The sequence below is a fragment of the Oncorhynchus clarkii genome, unplaced genomic scaffold (assembly GCF_045791955.1).
Source record: "Oncorhynchus clarkii lewisi isolate Uvic-CL-2024 unplaced genomic scaffold, UVic_Ocla_1.0 unplaced_contig_6703_pilon_pilon, whole genome shotgun sequence".
NCBI classification, from domain to species: domain Eukaryota; kingdom Metazoa; phylum Chordata; class Actinopteri; order Salmoniformes; family Salmonidae; genus Oncorhynchus; species Oncorhynchus clarkii.
Window position 1 is genome coordinate 54090 of NW_027261010.1, and position 19876 is coordinate 73965.

The 19876-nt window shown below is 41.9% G+C and overlaps 1 protein-coding gene across 5 annotated transcripts; it reads left to right on the plus strand.

Annotated features, from left to right (window-relative positions):
- Window positions 1-5367: 5367 nt before the first annotated feature.
- On the plus strand, window positions 5368-19671 carry LOC139403190 (nicotinamide N-methyltransferase-like). Of its 5 annotated transcripts, none has more exons than XM_071146903.1 (6): window positions 5381-5431; window positions 5894-6003; window positions 6154-6166; window positions 11815-12218; window positions 18663-18870; window positions 19177-19671. In XM_071146903.1, the coding sequence occupies exons 4-6, from the start codon at window positions 12077-12079 to the stop codon at window positions 19598-19600; spliced, it is 774 nt and encodes a 257-aa protein (XP_071003004.1). In that variant the 5' UTR covers window positions 5381-5431; window positions 5894-6003; window positions 6154-6166; window positions 11815-12076; the 3' UTR covers window positions 19601-19671. The 5 variants fall into 5 exon arrangements, 4 of the variants coding, with proteins under 4 accessions (XP_071003000.1, XP_071003004.1, XP_071003001.1 ...); XM_071146900.1 differs by having other exon boundaries at window positions 5391-5431; window positions 6154-6188; XM_071146899.1 differs by lacking the exon at window positions 6154-6166 and having other exon boundaries at window positions 5368-5431.
- Window positions 19672-19876: the final 205 nt, after the last annotated feature.

A 19876-nucleotide genomic window follows, 5' to 3' on the forward strand; every position in this document is an offset into this window, starting at 1 on the left:
ATTAACCATTACAATTGACATAATCTGAGGCCGTATTTATAAATAAATGCTCATCTAGGATTAGGTTCCTCCTGTTAATGTTAATGTAATCTTTATTTATTTATTCTGATCTTAAAGGCTAAACTGATCCTAGATAAGCAGTCCTACTCCGAATCGCTTCATGAATATGGCCCCTGAAATGTCCTGGACCTGCCCACTGCTCTTAGTGATCTGACAGGATGTTTTCATTTCAAGCTAAATTCCAAGAAATTGGTTACGTTGTGACTGGGAGGAAACAGGCAAAACAGCAGTTTTTCTGGAACTGAGTTAGTGATCTCTGTTCCCAGGGCTGGGTTCAACAGGACTGAGTTAGTGGTCTCTGTTCCCAGGGCTGGGTTCAACAGGACTGAGTTAGTGGTCTCTGTTCCCAGGGCTGGGTTCAACAGAACTGAGTTAGTGGTCTCTGTTCCCAGGGCTGGGTTCAACAGAGCTGAGTTAGTGATCTCTGTTCCCAGGGCTGGGTTCAACAGAACTGAGTTAGTGGTCTCTGTTCCCAGGGCTGGGTTCAACAGAGCTGAGTTAGTGATCTCTGTTCCCAGGGCTGGGTTCAACAGAACTGAGTTAGTGGTCTCTGTTCCCAGGGCTGGGTTCAACAGAACTGAGTTAGTGGTCTCTGTTCCCAGGGCTGGGTTCAACAGAACTGAGTTAGTGGTCTCTGTTCCCAGGGCTGGGTTCACCAGAACTGAGTTAGTGGTCTCTGTTCCCAGGGCTGGGTTCAACAGAACTGAGTTAGTGGTCTCTGTTCCCAGGGCTGGGTTCAACAGAACTGAGTTAGTGGTCTCTGTTCCCAGGGCTGGCTTCAACAGGACTGAGTTAGTGGTCTCTGTTCCCAGGGCTGGGTTCAACAGAACTGAGTTAGTGATCTCTGTTCCCTGGGCTGGGTTCAACAGAGCTTAGTTAGTGGTTTCTGTTCCCAGGGCTGGGTTCAACAGGACTGAGTTAGTGGTTTCTGTTCCCAGGGCTGGGTTCAACAGAACTGAGTTAGTGGTCTCTGTTCCCAGGGCTGGGTTCAACAGGACTGAGTTAGTGGTCTCTGTTCCCAGGGCTGGGTTCAACAGAACTGAGTTAGTGGTCTCTGTTCCCAGGGCTGGGTTCAACAGGACTGAGTTAGTGGTCTCTGTTCCCAGGGCTGGGTTCAACAGAGCTGAGTTAGTGATCTCTGTTCCCAGGGCTGGGTTCAACAGGACTGAGTTAGTGGTCTCTGTTCCCAGGGCTGGGTTCAACAGGACTGAGTTAGTGGTCTCTGTTCCCAGGGCTGGGTTCAACAGGACTGAGTTAGTGGTCTCTGTTCCCAGGGCTGGGTTCAACAGGACTGAGTTAGTGGTCTCTGTTCCCAGGGCTGGGTTCAACAGAACTGTTCCCAGGGCTGGGTTCAACAGGACTGAGTTAGTGGTCTCTGTTCCCAGGGCTGGGTTCAACAGGACTGAGTTAGTGGTCTCTGTTCCCAGGGCTGGGCTCAACAACCCAATACAATACTGACACTGAAGGAATAAACATCACATCATAACCTACGTTTATTGACAAATTGATCATTTTTGAATTGCTCTAAAAATTGAAAAAAAATCTTCCTTCTCAAACTTGACCTTAACATATATTAGAAATAAATGTGTAGCAAATTAAATAAAAACCTGTCAGCAGCCAGCCCAGAAAGATGAGTCTCTCTGCGCCTTTCATCTCTGCACGGGGTGAGAGAGAGACACACACACACACACACACACACACAACGATATAATCAGCAGACACTGTCACTACATGACCATCATAAAGGCTCAGTTAGTCATCAATGTAAAACAAATAAATAATAATCGTCACATCAAAAAAAGTTTCAACTAAATAATATCATAAGTTCCTATAACATCCATACATGTTCAACCAGTCATTGTTGTTTTTGTCACACTGATTTACTGTAAATACACAATAAATCAACCTACCATGTAAAGTTTCCAACACCTAGAAATGTAAAAAATTAAAAAAAACACACAAAAAAAACTGATTTAAAAACTCAACGATTTGTCCTAATGATAATTCCTCTGATGGAAATGGTGGTCCTTCTCATTCTTCACCCAGACACAGAGTGGCCCCGTCGTCATGCACGAATACAGACAAAACTTACATCATTAGTATCCATCAATAGCGTTCAAATAAATGGCTTGAGAGGAATAGGCCGAGGGCTACATCTGCTGGCTGTTCAATACAATTATATCAGCTACTAAAAACGGGGGAATTCCAAGCCGTGTTATGTGCACGTCAATGAAACGTAAATCCACTTTTGTTTTAATGCGCTTTTCTCTCTACCCGTATTCTGACCTGGAATTTAAGCATGATAATGGCATACAAATCACCAAGGGCCCGAATCTGATTTAGGAAATTAAATTGCCTTAGTTGGGGGCATTTTAACGGGCTTTGCAGACATGGTTCCCTTTGCTCGCGCTGAATACATCTACCTACACCGCTGAAAACACTCCCACTTGCTGGCCAACAGAGTGTCTCATGGAGTTTTCATTCAATAGGGTTTTCAGTACATTTATCTTAACTATCCCTTTAAAGCTGCAATATGTAAGTTTTTTTACAGTAGAGAGGCTATATACAGTAGAGAGGCTATATACAGTAGAGGCTATATACAGTAGAGGCTATATACAGTAGAGAGGCTATATACAGGAGAGAGGTTATACACAGTAGAGAGGCTATATACAGTAGAGAAGCTATATACAGTAGAGAGGCTATATACAGTAGAGAGACTATATACAGTAGAGAGGCTATATACAGTAGAGAAGCTATATACAGTAGAGAGGCTATACACAGTAGAGAGGCTATATACAGTATAGAGGATATATACAGTAGAGAGGCTATATACAGTAGAGAAGCTATATACAGTAGAGAGGCTATATACAGTAGAGAGGCTATATACAGTAGAGGCTATATACAGTAGAGAGGCTATATACAGTAGAGAGGCTATATACAGTAGAGAGGCTATATACAGTAGAGGCTATATACAGTAGAGAGGCTATATACAGTAGAGAGGCTATATACAGGAGAGAGGTTATACACAGTAGAGAGGCTATATACAGTAGAGGGGCTATATACAGTAGAGAGGCTATACACAGTAGAGAGGCTATATACAGTAGACAGGCTATATACAGTAGAGAGGCTATATACAGTAGACAGGCTATATACAGTAGAGGGGCTATATACAGTAGAGAGGCTATATACAGTAGTGAGGCTATATACAGTAGAGGGGCTATATACAGGAGAACGGTTATACACAGTAGAGAGGCTATATACAGTAGAGAGACTATATACAGTAGAGAGGCTATAGACAGTAGAGAGGCTATATACAGTATAGAGGATATATACAGTAGAGAGGCTATACTCAGTAGAGAGGCTATATACAGTAGAGAGGCTATATACAGTAGAGAGGTTGTATACAGTAGAGAGGCTATATACAGTAGAGAGGCTATATACAGTAGACAGGCTATATACAGTAGAGAGGCTATATACAGTAGAGAGGCTATACACAGTAGAGAGGCTATTTACAGTAGAGAGGCTATATACAGTAGAGAGGATATATACAGTAGAGAGGCTATACACAGTAGAGAGGCTATATACAGTAGAGAGGCTATATACAGAAGAGAGGCTATATGCAGTAGAGAGGCTATATACAGTAGAGAGGATATATACAGTAGAGAGGCTATACACAGTAGAGAGGCTATATAAAGTAGAGAGGTTATATACAGTAGAGAGGCTATACACAGTAGAGAGGCTATATACAGTAGAGAGGCTATATACAGTAGAGAGGATATATACAGTAGAGAGGCTATATACAGTAGACAGGCTATATACAGGAGAGAGGCTATATACAGTAGAGAGGCTATACACAGTAGAGAGGCTATATACAGTAGAGAGGCTATATACAGTAGAGAGGCTTATACAGTAGAGAGGCTATATACAGTAGAGGCTATATACAGTAGAGAGGTTATAGACAGTAGAGAGGCTATATACAGGAGAGAGGTTATACACAGTAGAGAGGCTATATACAGTAGAGGGGCTATATACAGTAGAGAGGCTATACACAGTAGAGAGGCTATATACAGTTGACAGGCTATATACAGTAGAGAGGCTATATACAGTAGACAGGCTATATACAGTAGAGGGGCTATATACAGTAGAGAGGCTATATACAGTAGTGAGTCTATATACAGTAGAGGAGCCATATACAGGAGAGAGGTTATACACAGTAGAGAGGCTATATACAGTAGAGAGGCTATATACAGTAGAGAGGCTATAGACAGTAGAGAGGCTATATACAGTATAGAGGATATATACAGTAGAGAGGCTATACACAGTAGAGAGGCTATATACAGTAGAGAGGCTATATACAGTAGAGAGGTTATATACAGTAGAGAGGCTATATACAGTAGAGGCTATATACAGTAGACAGGCAATATACAGTAGAGAGGCTATATACAGTAGAGAGGCTATACACAGTAGAGAGGCTATATAAAGTAGAGAGGTTATATACAGTAGAGAGGCTATATACAGTAGAGAGGCTATATACAGTAGAGAGGCTTATACAGTAGAGGGGCTATATACAGTATAGAGGCTATACACAGTAGAGAGGCTATTTACAGTAGAGAGGCTATATACAGTAGAGAGGCTATATACAGTATAGGGGCTATATACAGTAGAGGGGCTATATACAGGAGATAGGCTATATACAGGAGAGAGGCTATATACAGTAGAGAGGCTATATACAGTAGAGAGGCTATATACAGGAGAGAGGCTATATACAGTAGAGAGGCTATATACAGGAGAGAGGCTATATACAGTAGAGAGGCTATATACAGTAGAGAGGCTATATACAGTAGAGAGGCTATAAACAGACACCGGTTAGTCAGGCTGATTGAGGTAGTATGTACATATAGGTCTGGTTAAAGTGCCTATGCATATATGATGTACAGAGAGTAGCAGTAGCAGAAAGAGGGGTTGGCGGGTGGTGGGACACAATGCAGATAGTCCGGGTAGCCATTTGATTAGCTGTTCAGGAGTCTTATGGCTTGGGGGTAATACAAGCAAGAGCAGTGTCTGGGTTTTCCTTTTTAAATGTTAAGAAAAAATAACATATGGTGGATAAAATGTGTTTATGGGTTTTTTAGTTTCTAAATGATGTTCTTGTCTTTACATGTTCTAGTGCTGATCTGGCAAACACACACACACACACACACACACACACACACACACACACACACACACACACACACACACACACACACACACACACACACACACACACACACACACACACACGTGTGTTATTCCAGTTCAGCAGGTTTTCCATAAGGGTGTTGTCACAGGACTCTTCCTGGGAGATCGGGCACTCTCATCGGATCCAGCTGTAAGTACTCAGTCACTCCGTCTCTCATGCTGTCCTCCGACATGCCACAGTACTGAATTTAAACATGTGTTACTATGAACTACTACTTTGAGCGGTTAACTATTTTGTTCAATGTCTTCTCTCTTGTAAATGTGATTTATTTTATTTTATTGACTACATGGTAACCGTCGCATGTCACACTGCCGGCTGGTGTTGCGCTTCCTGAAACAGCGCTGCTTTGACATTTGGAGATCTAGGCTACAGTGCCGCAATCAATCTGCACTTGTCTTGTTTCAAAGTTTCCTATCTGTAGTTGAACTTTTTCCTACATTTATAAAATCATTAGTAAATTATTTATTTATGTAGCCAGTGAGCGAATGAAAATAGTCAGGCGCGCCTTGTAGTTGTTTCTACAGAACTCCCAGAAATACATTCTGTATCCGGACAGCTGGAGTTTATTAATACATCCCCTTACCCTTTCAGCACGCTGCATGGCGCGCTCAGCATGGAGCAAGAAATCGCACCAATAATAGGTTCCTGGACGCATTAAGAGAAGCAGTAGTGTCAACGAATCACTGCACGGAGTTGAGAAGGTGTGTCAGTGGGCCAGTATGGGATCTCTTTCTCCATGTAATACACAGTAGAACAATGCTGTCTGTCTGTCCTATTGTGCCTGTTGTCATAAATGTTGGCATCGCATATCTCTGCATGTTTACATTGATGATACCACTCTTTACCCACAGGTGACCAACATGGGTGAATAATGTACACTCACCAGGTCCGACAGAGACAATCTCACAAGGGCCAATCAGCAGTTCCCTATATCCATTTTTTGGGGGACTTATAAATGAATGATATGTACCCATTTGATTGTTGAAGATTATAAACTGGGTGGTTTGAGCACTGAATGCTGATTGGCTGACAGCCGTGGTATATATCAGACCGTATATCACGGTTATGACAAAACATGTATTTTACTGCTGTAATTATGTTGGTAACCAGTTTATAACAGCAATAAGGCACGGCTGCTGTAATTATGTTGGTAACCAGTTTATATTAACAATAAGGCACGGCTGCTGTAATTATGTTGGTAACCAGTTTATATTAACAATAAGGCACGGCTGCTGTAATTATGTTGGTAACCAGTTTATAACAGCAATAAGGCACGGCTGCTGTAATTATGTTGGTAACCAGTTTATATTAACAATAAGGCACGGCTGCTGTAATTATGTTGGTAACCAGTTTATATTAACAATAAGGCACGGCTGCTGTAATTATGTTGGTAACCAGTTTATAACAGCAATAAGGCACGGCTGCTGTAATTATGTTGGCAACCAGTTTATAACAGCAATAAGGCACGGCTGCTGTAATTATGTTGGTAACCAGTTTATATTAACAATAAGGCACGGCTGCTGTAATTATGTTGGTAACCAGTTTATAACAGCAATAAGGCACGGCTGCTGTAATTATGTTGGTAACCAGTTTATAACAGCAATAAGGCACGGCTGCTGTAATTATGTTGGTAACCAGTTTATAACAGCAATAAGGCACGGCTGCTGTAATTATGTTGGTAACCAGTTTATAACAGCAATAAGGCACGGCTGCTGTAATTATGTTGGTAACCAGTTTATATTAACAATAAGGCACGGCTGCTGTAATTATGTTGGTAACCAGTTTATATTAACAATAAGGCACGGCTGCTGTAATTATGTTGGTAACCAGTTTATAACAGCAATAAGGCACGGCTGCTGTAATTATGTTGGTAACCAGTTTATAACAGCAATAAGGCACGGCTGCTGTAATTATGTTGGTAACCAGTTTATAACAACAATAAGGCACGGCTGCTGTAATTATGTTGGTAACCAGTTTATAACAACAATAAGGCACGGCTGCTGTAATTATGTTGGTAACCAGTTTATAACAACAATAAGGCACGGCTGCTGTAATTATGTTGGTAACCAGTTTATAACAGCAATAAGGCACGGCTGCTGTAATTATGTTGGTAACCAGTTTATAACAGCAATAAGGCACGGCTGCTGTAATTATGTTGGTAACCAGTTTATAACAGCAATAAGGCACGGCTGCTGTAATTATGTTGGTAACCAGTTTATAACAGCAATAAGGCACGGCTGCTGTAATTATGTTGGTAACCAGTTTATATTAACAATAAGGCACGGCTGCTGTAATTATGTTGGTAACCAGTTTATATTAACAATAAGGCACGGCTGCTGTAATTATGTTGGTAACCAGTTTATAACAGCAATAAGGCACGGCTGCTGTAATTATGTTGGTAACCAGTTTATATTAACAATAAGGCACGGCTGCTGTAATTATGTTGGTAACCAGTTTATATTAACAATAAGGCACGGCTGCTGTAATTATGTTGGTAACCAGTTTATAACAGCAATAAGGCACGGCTGCTGTAATTATGTTGGTAACCAGTTTATAACAGCAATAAGGCACGGCTGCTGTAATTATGTTGGTAACCAGTTTATATTAACAATAAGGCACGGCTGCTGTAATTATGTTGGTAACCAGTTTATAACAGCAATAAGGCACGGCTGCTGTAATTATGTTGGTAACCAGTTTATAACAGCAATAAGGCACGGCTGCTGTAATTATGTTGGTAACCAGTTTATAACAGCAATAAGGCACGGCTGCTGTAATTATGTTGGTAACCAGTTTATAACAGCAATAAGGCACGGCTGCTGTAATTATGTTGGTAACCAGTTTATAACAGCAATAAGGCAAGGCTGCTGTAATTATGTTGGTAACCAGTTTATATTAACAATAAGGCACGGCTGCTGTAATTATGTTGGTAACCAGTTTATATTAACAATAAGGCACGGCTGCTGTAATTATGTTGGTAACCAGTTTATATTAACAATAAGGCACGGCTGCTGTAATTATGTTGGTAACCAGTTTATAACAGCAATAAGGCACGGCTGCTGTAATTATGTTGGTAACCAGTTTATAACAGCAATAAGGCACGGCTGCTGTAATTATGTTGGTAACCAGTTTATAACAGCAATAAGGCACGGCTGCTGTAATTATGTTGGTAACCAGTTTATAACAGCAATAAGGCACGGCTGCTGTAATTATGTTGGTAACCAGTTTATAACAGCAATAAGGCACGGCTGCTGTAATTATGTTGGTAACCAGTTTATAACAACAATAAGGCACGGCTGCTGTAATTATGTTGGTAACCAGTTTATAACAGCAATAAGGCACGGCTGCTGTAATTATGTTGGTAACCAGTTTATAACAACAATAAGGCACGGCTGCTGTAATTATGTTGGTAACCAGTTTATAACAGCAATAAGGCACGGCTGCTGTAATTATGTTGGTAACCAGTTTATAACAGCAATAAGGCACGGCTGCTGTAATTATGTTGGTAACCAGTTTATAACAGCAATAAGTCACGGCTGCTGTAATTATGTTGGTAACCAGTTTATAACAGCAATAAGGCACGGCTGCTGTAATTATGTTGGTAACCAGTTTATAACAGCAATAAGGCACGGCTGCTGTAATTATGTTGGTAACCAGTTTATAACAGCAATAAGGCACGGCTGCTGTAATTATGTTGGTAACCAGTTTATAACAGCAATAAGGCACGGCTGCTGTAATTATGTTGGTAACCAGTTTATAACAGCAATAAGGCACGGCTGCTGTAATTATGTTGGTAACCAGTTTATAACAGCAATAAGGCACGGCTGCTGTAATTATGTTGGTAACCAGTTTATAACAGCAATAAGGCACGGCTGCTGTAATTATGTTGGTAACCAGTTTATAACAGCAATAAGGCACGGCTGCTGTAATTATGTTGGTAACCAGTTTATAACAGCAATAAGGCACGGCTGCTGTAATTATGTTGGTAACCAGTTTATAACAGCAATAAGGCACGGCTGCTGTAATTATGTTGGTAACCAGTTTATAACAGCAACAAGGCACGGCTGCTGTAATTATGTTGGTAACCAGTTTATAACAACAATAAGGCACGGCTGCTGTAATTATGTTGGTAACCAGTTTATAACAGCAATAAGGCACGGCTGCTGTAATTATGTTGGTAACCAGTTTATATTAACAATAAGGCACGGCTGCTGTAATTATGTTGGTAACCAGTTTATAACAGTAATAAGGCACGGCTGCTGTAATTATGTTGGTAACCAGTTTATAACAGCAATAAGGCACGGCTGCTGTAATTATGTTGGTAACCAGTTTATAACAGCAATAAGGCACGGCTGCTGTAATTATGTTGGTAACCAGTTTATAACAGCAATAAGGCACGGCTGCTGTAATTATGTTGGTAACCAGTTTATAACAACAATAAGGCACGGCTGCTGTAATTATGTTGGTAACCAGTTTATAACAGCAATAAGGCACGGCTGCTGTAATTATGTTGGTAACCAGTTTATAACAGCAATAAGGCACGGCTGCTGTAATTATGTTGGTAACCAGTTTATAACAGCAATAAGGCACGGCTGCTGTAATTATGTTGGTAACCAGTTTATAACAGCAATAAGGCACGGCTGCTGTAATTATGTTGGTGACCAGTTTATATTAACAATAAGGCACGGCTGCTGTAATTATGTTGGTAACCAGTTTATAACAGCAATAAGGCACGGCTGCTGTAATTATGTTGGTAACCAGTTTATAACAACAATAAGGCACGGCTGCTGTAATTATGTTGGTAACCAGTTTATAATAACAATAAGGCACGGCTGCTGTAATTATGTTGGTAACCAGTTTATAACAACAATAAGGCACGGCTGCTGTAATTATGTTGGTAACCAGTTTATAACAGCAATAAGGCACGGCTGCTGTAATTATTTTGGTAACCAGTTTATATTAACAATAAGGCACGGCTGCTGTAATTATGTTGGTAACCAGTTTATAACAGCAATAAGGCACGGCTGCTGTAATTATGTTGGTAACCAGTTTATAACAGCAATAAGGCACGGCTGCTGTAATTATTTTGGTAACCAGTTTATAACAACAATAAGGCACGGCTGCTGTAATTATGTTGGTAACCAGTTTATAACAGCAATAAGGCACGGCTGCTGTAATTATGTTGGTAACCAGTTTATAACAGCAATAAGGCACGGCTGCTGTAATTATGTTGGTAACCAGTTTATAACAGCAATAAGGCACGGCTGCTGTAATTATGTTGGTAACCAGTTTATAACAGCAATAAGGCACGGCTGCTGTAATTATGTTGGTAACCAGTTTATAACAGCAATAAGGCACGGCTGCTGTAATTATGTTGGTAACCAGTTTATAACAGCAATAAGGCACCTCAGGGGGTTTTTGGTATATGGTCAATATACCATGGATAAGAACAGCCCTAAGCTGTGTGTTATTGGCCATATACCACACCACCTCATGCATTATTGCTTAAATATAACTTAGAAATGGCTTATGAGCTTAGCTCAACCGTTGTACCCCATCAGAACCTAAAATAAAACCATGTTTAACGACAATGCTTTGTAAACAAACACTGTATAGCCTCAAAAAAAATTGGTCAAAACTAGAAAACATTACAAACAAACCATTTAATATAATGGATGGTCCGTCCTTGTCTCCATCGCGCTCTAATTCTTTGACTTTGAGAGTGGTTCCATTTCTTCAGCCCCCCGGTCCCACTGCTTTGTACCGAAACGTCGGTGGTGAGATCACTTTGTTATTGTTTCAACTGCTGATTACCACTTTAAATAACTTTATCATGGCTATTTCAATGAAATTAATCCGTTGTATTTGGCTAGAGTTAAGTATTCCATGTATGTTGATTGGTTTCGTTGAGGATGAAAGTGTCCGTCGAAATAGTTTATTCAAAAAGTTATCTTCGGTTGCAAACTCCGGCCCAGGAGGTGGCGGTATAACATCATTTTTTGGTGATATACAAACTCTATTCCAGGAGGTGGCAGTATATTTACCCTGCTTTCACACAGTCAACTTTCTGTTTCTCTGAAGTGATGTCTTTACATGAGTGTCTGTCTGACATGTCCAACACAACATTTGGCTTTCCATTACAAACAGCCAATGAGATCTAATAGTACTCCACACAGACTGGTCAGATATCAGTCTGTGGCTATAGGTCTGTAATACTACAGAGACTGGTCAGATATCAGTCTGTGACTATAGGTCTGTAATACCACAGGGACTGGTCAGATATCAGTCTGTGACTATAGGTCTGTAGTTCACACACACACACACACACACACACACACACACACACACACACACACACACACACACACACACACACACACACACACACTTGCAGCAGGGGCTTTAGACAGCCACCCAGGGCGACACCACTCCTGGTGTCAGGGGAAAAGGGACGTTTCTGCACAATGGGCTGTAGTACACACTATCTAACCGATTGTTTCCCCCCTCTCTCACAGGTACTGCACCTCTCCCACCACCATCCTGAGTCGCACACCTGAACACCCACCACACCACCGAACCATACCAACTGAGTCACACACCTGAACACCTGAACAGCCACTAGACCACCTCAACACCTGAACAGCACCACACCACCTGAACACCTGAACAGCCACTAGACCACCTGAACACCTGAACAGCACCACACTACCTGAACACCTGAACAGCCACCACACCACCTGAACACCTGGACAGCCACCACACCACCTGAACAGCACCATGGGAGAGTGCCACCAGGCCAAGTTTGACCCAAAGACCTACTTCAACTACTGCTACCAGTTTGCTGCTGTCCCGGGCCAGAAAGACAACAGCCGCTTCGTCTCCTTCGTCCTCTGTCAGCTCAGCAAGACCTTCTCAACAGGTAGACGACAGGGACAGTAGATCACTCTGTGTCATTGATTCCAATAGTATGTCATTTCATTGGTGTGTCTAGGTGTATTGATAAGGCAATTGGTGTGTCTAGGTGTATTGATAAGGCAATTGGTGTGTCTAGGTGTATTGATAAGGTAATTGGTTTGTCTAGGTGTATTGATAAGGCAATTTGTGGGTTTAGGTGTATTGATAAGGTAATTGGTGTGTTTAGGTGTATTGATAAGGTAAGTGGTGTGTCTAGGTGTATTGATAAGGTAATTGGTGTGTCTAGGTGTATTGATAGGGTAATTGGTGTGTTTAGGTGTATTGATAAGGTAAGTTGTGTGTTTAGGTGTATTGATAAGGTAATTGGTGTGTTTAGGTGTATTGATAAGGTAATCGGTGTGTCTAGGTGTATTGATAGGGTAATTGGTGTGTTTAGGTGTATTGATAAGGTAAGTTGTGTGTTTAGGTGTATTGATAAGGTAATTGGTGTGTTTAGGTGTATTGATAAGGTAATTGGTGTGTCTAGGCATATTGTCACATCTTCAATGTAAGCCTACTAGAAAGCGTTTCCTCGGGCCTGGAGGGAAGCAGAAGTCATTCCGCTACCCAAGAATAAAGAATAGTCAAGCCCCCTTCAAATAGCCGACTGTTACCAACTCTTAGTAAACTTCTGGAAAAAATATTGTTTGACCAGATAAAATGCTATTTAACAGTAAATAAATTGACAGAGTTTCAGCACGCATATAGGGAAGGACACTCAACAACCACAGCACTGACACAAATGACTGATGATTGGCTGAGAGAAATTGATGATAAAATGATTCTGTTTTGTTTCAGATTTCAGATTTTTTATTTTTGTACCCCATTTTTTTCTCCCCAATTTCATGGTTTCCAATTGGTAGTTACAGTCTTGTCTCATCGCTGCAACTCCCGTACGGACTGGGGAGAGGCAAAGGTCGAGAGCCGTGCGTCCTCCGAAACACAACCCAGCCGCACTGCTTCTTGACACAATGCACATCCAACCCGGAAGCTAGCCGCAACAATGTGCCGGAGGAAACACCGTACACCTGGCGACCGTGTCAGCGTGCACTGCGCCCGGCCCGCCACAGGAGTCGCTAGTGTGCGATGAGACAAGGATATCCCTGCCGGCCAAAACCTCCCCTAACTTTTGACAATATCGATCATAGTCTGCTGCTGGAAAAACTTGTGTTATGGCTTTACACCCCCTGCTATAATGTGTATAAAGAGTTACTTGTCTAACGGAACACAGAGGGTGGAAGCTTCTTCTCTTCTTGTTAAGGCCCCTTGCTTTTTAAATTTTTTACTAACGACATGCCACTAACTTTGAGTAAAGCCAGAGTGTCTATGTATGCACATGACTCAACACTATACACGTCCGCTACTGAAATGACTGCAACACTCAACAAAGAGCTGCAGTTAGTTTCAGAGTGGGTGGCAAGGAATTAGTTAGCCCTAAATATTTCTTAAACTAAAAGCATTATATTTGGAACTAAACACTCACTAAACCCTAAACCTCAACTAAATCTTATAATAAATCATTGAGCAAGTTGAGGTGACTAAACTACTTGGAGTAACCTTAGAATGTAAACTGTCCCGGTCAAAACATATCGTTACAACAGTAGCTAAGATGGGGAGAAGTCTGTCCATAATAAAGCTCTGCTCTACCTTGTCAACAGCACTATCAACAAGGCAGGTCCTACAGGTCCTAGTTTCTAACTTCTTAACAACACTATCAACAAGGCAGGTCCTACAGGCCCTAGTTTCGACCTTCTTAACAGCACTATCAACAAGGCAGGTCCTACAGGCCCTAGTTTCTACCTTCTTAACAACACTATCAACAAGGCAGGTCCTACAGGCCCTAGTTTCTACCTTCTTAACAGCACTATCAACAAGGCAGGTCCTACAGGCCCTAGTTTCTACCTTCTTAACAACACTATCAACAAGGCAGGTCCTACAGGCCCTAGTTTCTACCTTCTTAACAGCACTATCAACAAGGCAGGTCCTACAGGCCCTAGTTTCTACCTTCTTAACAACACTATCAACAAGGCAGGTCCTACAGGCCCTAGTTTCTACCTTCTTAACAACACTATCAACAAGGCAGGTCCTACAGGCCCTAGTTTCTACCTTCTTAACAGCACTATCAACAAGGCAGGTCCTACAGGCCCTAGTTTCTACCTTCTTAACAACACTATCAACAAGGCAGGTCCTACAGGCCCTAGTTTCTACCTTCTTAACAACACTATCAACAAGGCAGGTCCTACAGGTCCTAGTTTCTACCTTCTTAACAACACTATCAACAAGGCAGGTCCTACAGGCCCTGGTTTCTACCTTCTTAACAACACTATCAACAAGGCAGGTCCTACAGGCCCTAGTTTCTACCTTCTTAACAACACTATCAACAAGGCAGGTCCTACAGGCCCTAGTTTCTACCTTCTTAACAACACTATCAACAAGGCAGGTCCTACAGGCCCTAGTTTCTACCTTCTTAACAACACTATCAACAAGGCAGGTCCTACAGGCTCTAGTTTCTACCTTCTTAACAACACTATCAACAAGGCAGGTCCTACAGGCCCTAGTTTCTACCTTCTTAACAACACTATCAACAAGGCAGGTCCTACAGGCCCTAGTTTCTACCTTCTTAACAGCACTATCAACAAGGCAGGTCCTACAGACCCTAGTTTCTACCTTCTTAACAGCACTATCAACAAGGCAGGTCCTACAGGCCCTAGGTTCTACCTTCTTAACAACACTATCAACAAGGCAGGTCCTACAGGCCCTAGTTTCTACCTTCTTAACAACACTATCAACAAGGCAGGTCCTACAGGTCCTAGTTTCTACCTTCTTAACAACACTATCAACAAGGCAGGTCCTACAGGCCCTGGTTTCTACCTTCTTAACAACACTATCAACAAGGCAGGTCCTACAGGCCCTAGTTTCTACCTTCTTAACAACACTATCAACAAGGCAGGTCCTACAGGCCCTAGTTTCTACCTTCTTAACAACACTATCAACAAGGCAGGTCCTACAGGCCCTAGTTTCTACCTTCTTAACAACACTATAAACAAGGCAGGTCCTACAGGCTCTAGTTTCTACCTTCTTAACAACACTATCAACAAGGCAGGTCCTACAGGCCCTAGTTTCTACCTTCTTAACAACACTATCAACAAGGCAGGTCCTACAGGTCATAGTTTCTATCTTCTTAACAGCACTATCAACAAGGCAGGTCCTACAGGCCCTAGTTTCTACCTTCTTAACAACACTATCATCAACGCAGGTCCTACAGGCCCTAGTTTCTACCTTCTCAACAGCACTATCAACAAGGCAGGTCCTACAGGCCCTAGTTTCTACCTTCTTAACAGCACTATCAACAAGGCAGGTCCTACAGGCCCTAGTTTCTACCTTCTTAACAACACTATCAACAAGGCAGGTCCTACGGGCCCTAGTTTCTACCTTCTTAACAACACTATCAACAAGGCAGATCCTACAAGCCCTAGTTTCTACCTTCTTAACAACACTATAAACAAGGCAGGTCCTACAGGCCCTAGTTTCTACCTTCTTAACAACAATATCAACAAGGTAGGTCCTACAGGCCCTAGTTTTGTCATACTTGGACTACTGTTCAGTCGTGTGGTCAGGTGCCACGAAAAAGGACTTTGCAATTGGCTCAGAACAGGGCAGCACGGCTGGTTCAGAACAGGGCAGCACGGCTGGCCCTTGGATGTACACAGAGAACTAATATTAATAATATGCATGTCAGACTCTCCTGGCTGAAAGTTGAGGAGAGATTGACTTCATCATGACTTGTATTTGTGAGAGGTATTGACATGTTGAATGCACCAAGCTCTCTGTTTAAACTATTAGCACACAGCTCAGACACCCATACATACCCCACAAGACATAACACCAGAGGTCTCTTCACAGTCCCCAAGTCCAGAACAGACTATGGAAGGCGCACAGTACTACATAGAACCATGACTACATGGAACTCTATTCCACAGTACTACATAGAACCATGACTACATGGAACTCTATTCCACAGTACTACATAGAGCCATGACTACATGGACCTCTATTCCACAGTACTACATAGAGCCATGACTACATGGAACTCTATTCCACAGTACCACATAGAGCCATGACTACATGGAACTCTATTCCACAGTACTACATAGAACCATGACTACATGGAACTCTATTCCACAGTACTACATAGAGCCATGACTACATGGAACTCTATTCCACAGTTCTACATAGAACCATGACTACATGGAACTCTATTCCACAGTACTACATAGAACCATGACTACATGGAACTCTATTCCACAGTACTACATAGAACCATGACTACATGGAACTCTATTCCACAGTACTACATAGAACCATGACTACATGGAACTCTATTCCACAGTTCTACATAGAACCATGACTACATGGAACTCTATTCCACAGTACTACATAGAGCCATTACTACATGGAACTCTATTCCACAGTTCTACATAGAGCCATGACTACATGGAACTCTATTCCACAGTACTACATAGAACCATGACTACATGGAACTCTATTCCACAGTACCACATAGAGCCATGACTACATGGAACTCTATTCCACAGTACTACATAGAACCATGACTACATGGAACTCTATTCCACAGTACTACATAGAGCCATGACTACATGGAACTCTATTCCACAGTTCTACATAGAACCATGACTACATGGAACTCTATTCCACAGTACTACATAGAACCATGACTACATGGAACTCTATTCCACAGTACTACATAGAACCATGACTACATGGAACTCTATTCCACAGTACTACATAGAACCATGACTACATGGAACTCTATTCCACAGTTCTACATAGAACCATGACTACATGGAACTCTATTCCACAGTACTACATAGAGCCATTACTACATGGAACTCTATTCCACAGTTCTACATAGAGCCATGACTACATGGAACTCTATTCCACAGTACTACATAGAACCATGACTACATGGAACTCTATTCCACAGTACTACACACTGCCATGACTACATGGAACTCTATTCCACAGTACTACATAGAACCATGACTACATGGAACTCTATTCCACAGTACTACATGGAGCCATGACTACATGGAACTCTATTCCACAGTTCTACATAGAACCATGACTACATGGAACTCTATTCCACAGTACTACATAGAGCCATGACTACATGGAACTCTATTCCACAGGACTACATAGAGCCATGACTACATGGAACTCTATTCCACAGTACTACATGGAGCCATGACTACATGGAACTCTATTCCACATCAGGTAACTGACGCAAGCAGTGAAATTATAATAAAAAAACTGACTAAAATACACCTTATGGAACAGTGGGGACTGAAGCAACACAAACATTGGCACACACACACACATACACACACACACGATAACATACACACTATACATACAGATGGATTTAGTACTGTAGATATGTGGTAGTGGTGGAGTAGGGGCCTGAGGGCACACAGTGTGTTGTGAAATCTGTGAATGTATTGTAAAGTTTAACATTTTTTATAAACTGCCTTAATTTTGAAGAGTAGTAGCTGTTTTGACAGCAGCTAATGGGGATCCATAATGAATACAAATAAGGTATTTCTATTTTAGTTTTTTTATGTATACATTTGCAAAAATGTCTAAAAACCTGTGTAGGCTTTGTCATTATGGGATATTGTGATGTCATTATGGGGTATTGTGATGTCATTATGGGGTATTGTGATGTCATTATGGGGTATTGTGATGTCATTATGGGGTATTGTGATGTCATTATGGGGTATTGTGATGTCATTATGGGGTATTGTGATGTCATTATGGGGCATTGTGATGTCATTATGGGGTATTGTGATGTCATTATGGGGCATTGTGTGTAGGTTGATGTGGAAATACTTGTTGTCATGCCCTGGCCATAGAGAGGGTTTTTATTCTCTATTTTGGTTAGGTCAAGATGTGATTTGGGGTGGGCATTCTATGTCATCTGTTTCTTTGTTTTTGGCCTGGTATGGTTCCCAATCAGAGGCAGCTGTCCATCGTTGTCTCTGATTTGGGAATCACACTTAGACAGGCCTTTTTTTCCCTCTTTCATTTGTGGGATCTTGTCTTTGTTTGTTGCATGTGTTGCACTTCATAGCTTTTCGTTCGTTGATGATTGTTTTTGGTGGAACATCTAATATATTAAAGAAAACGTGCGTTTACCACGTTGCACCTTGGTCTCATTCCGACGACGATCGTTACATTGGTTTTTATCCATTTTACAATAAGGCTGTAATGTAACTAAATGTGGCCAAAAGGGAAGGGGTCTGAATACTTTCCGAATGCCCTCTATATAACGGACATTTAAATCCATATCAACAGAGAATGAACGAAACTGTGTTGTTTCTCTCCTCAGGGAAGTACAGGGGCCAGAGGCTGATAGAGGTGGGTACAGGGCCAACCATCCACACGCTGATCAGTGCCTGTGAGTACTATGATGAGATCGTGGTGTCGGACTACGTGGACAGCAACAGGAAGGAGATTGAGAAGTGGCTGAAAGCCGAGGAGGGATGTTTAGACTGGAACGCTCACCTCCAGTATGTCTGTGATCTGGAGAGGAAAAGGTACAGTAATCCTGTTGTTTTTTTTTTTTACATTAACTTACTGGCATCTGGTTACCTGAAAGTTACTGTAAAAAAAAAAAAAAAAAAGTACAGTACGTTACCATACATTCCAAAGAAACTTACTGTAAAATGTACTGTATTTTTACAGTGCAGATACAGGTTAGAAGTTGTGCGGTTTCAACTATGGTTAAAAAAATGTTTTGTAAATGTAGGTATCCCTCTTTTCGCTTCATTTCTTTCTTGTAATCGATGTATTCTATTTACTTCTAAAAACCTCATTCTCCTTCTGTCTCTGTCTCTCACCAGAACCCCAGCGATCATCTCAGACACTCTCCGTCAGAGGGTTAAACAGGTTCTAAAGTGCGACATCTGCCTGGAGAACCCGTTCCACCCTGTCACGGTTCCTCCGGCGGACTGTGTCCTCTCCTCGCTGTGCCTGGAAGCGGCGTGTAAGGACCGCGAGTCCTACCGCCGCTCGCTGTCCTCCATGGTGGACCTACTGAGGTCTGGAGGGGTCCTGGTCCTGATCGGGGACCTGGATGAGACCTTCTACACGGTGGGAGAGCAGAGGTTCGACTGTGTCAACCTGAGCGAGGAGTTCATCACCGAGACGCTGTCGAAGCTGGGACTGTCTGTGGAGGAGTTCACTCTGCAGCAGGCTGAGGACAGGGACAGCAACCACAAGTGTGACTACGCCGCCTCCTTCCATCTCATCGCCATCAAACACTGATCACCTCTTGTACGTTTATGTAAGAAACTATGTAACACGCTGTGGTTGTGTCATGGGTTATTATACACAATAAAAAGGTCCGGAAGGTCAGTTGGTCAGGTGGTGGGACACAATGGTTGGTCGGCCCAATTGAGGTAGTATGTACATGAATGTATAGTTAAAGTGACTATGCATATAAGATAAACTGAGTAGCAGCAGCGTAAAAGAGGGGTTGGCGGGTGGTGGGAGACAATGCAGATAGTCCGGGTAGCCATTTGATTACCTGTTCAGGAGTCT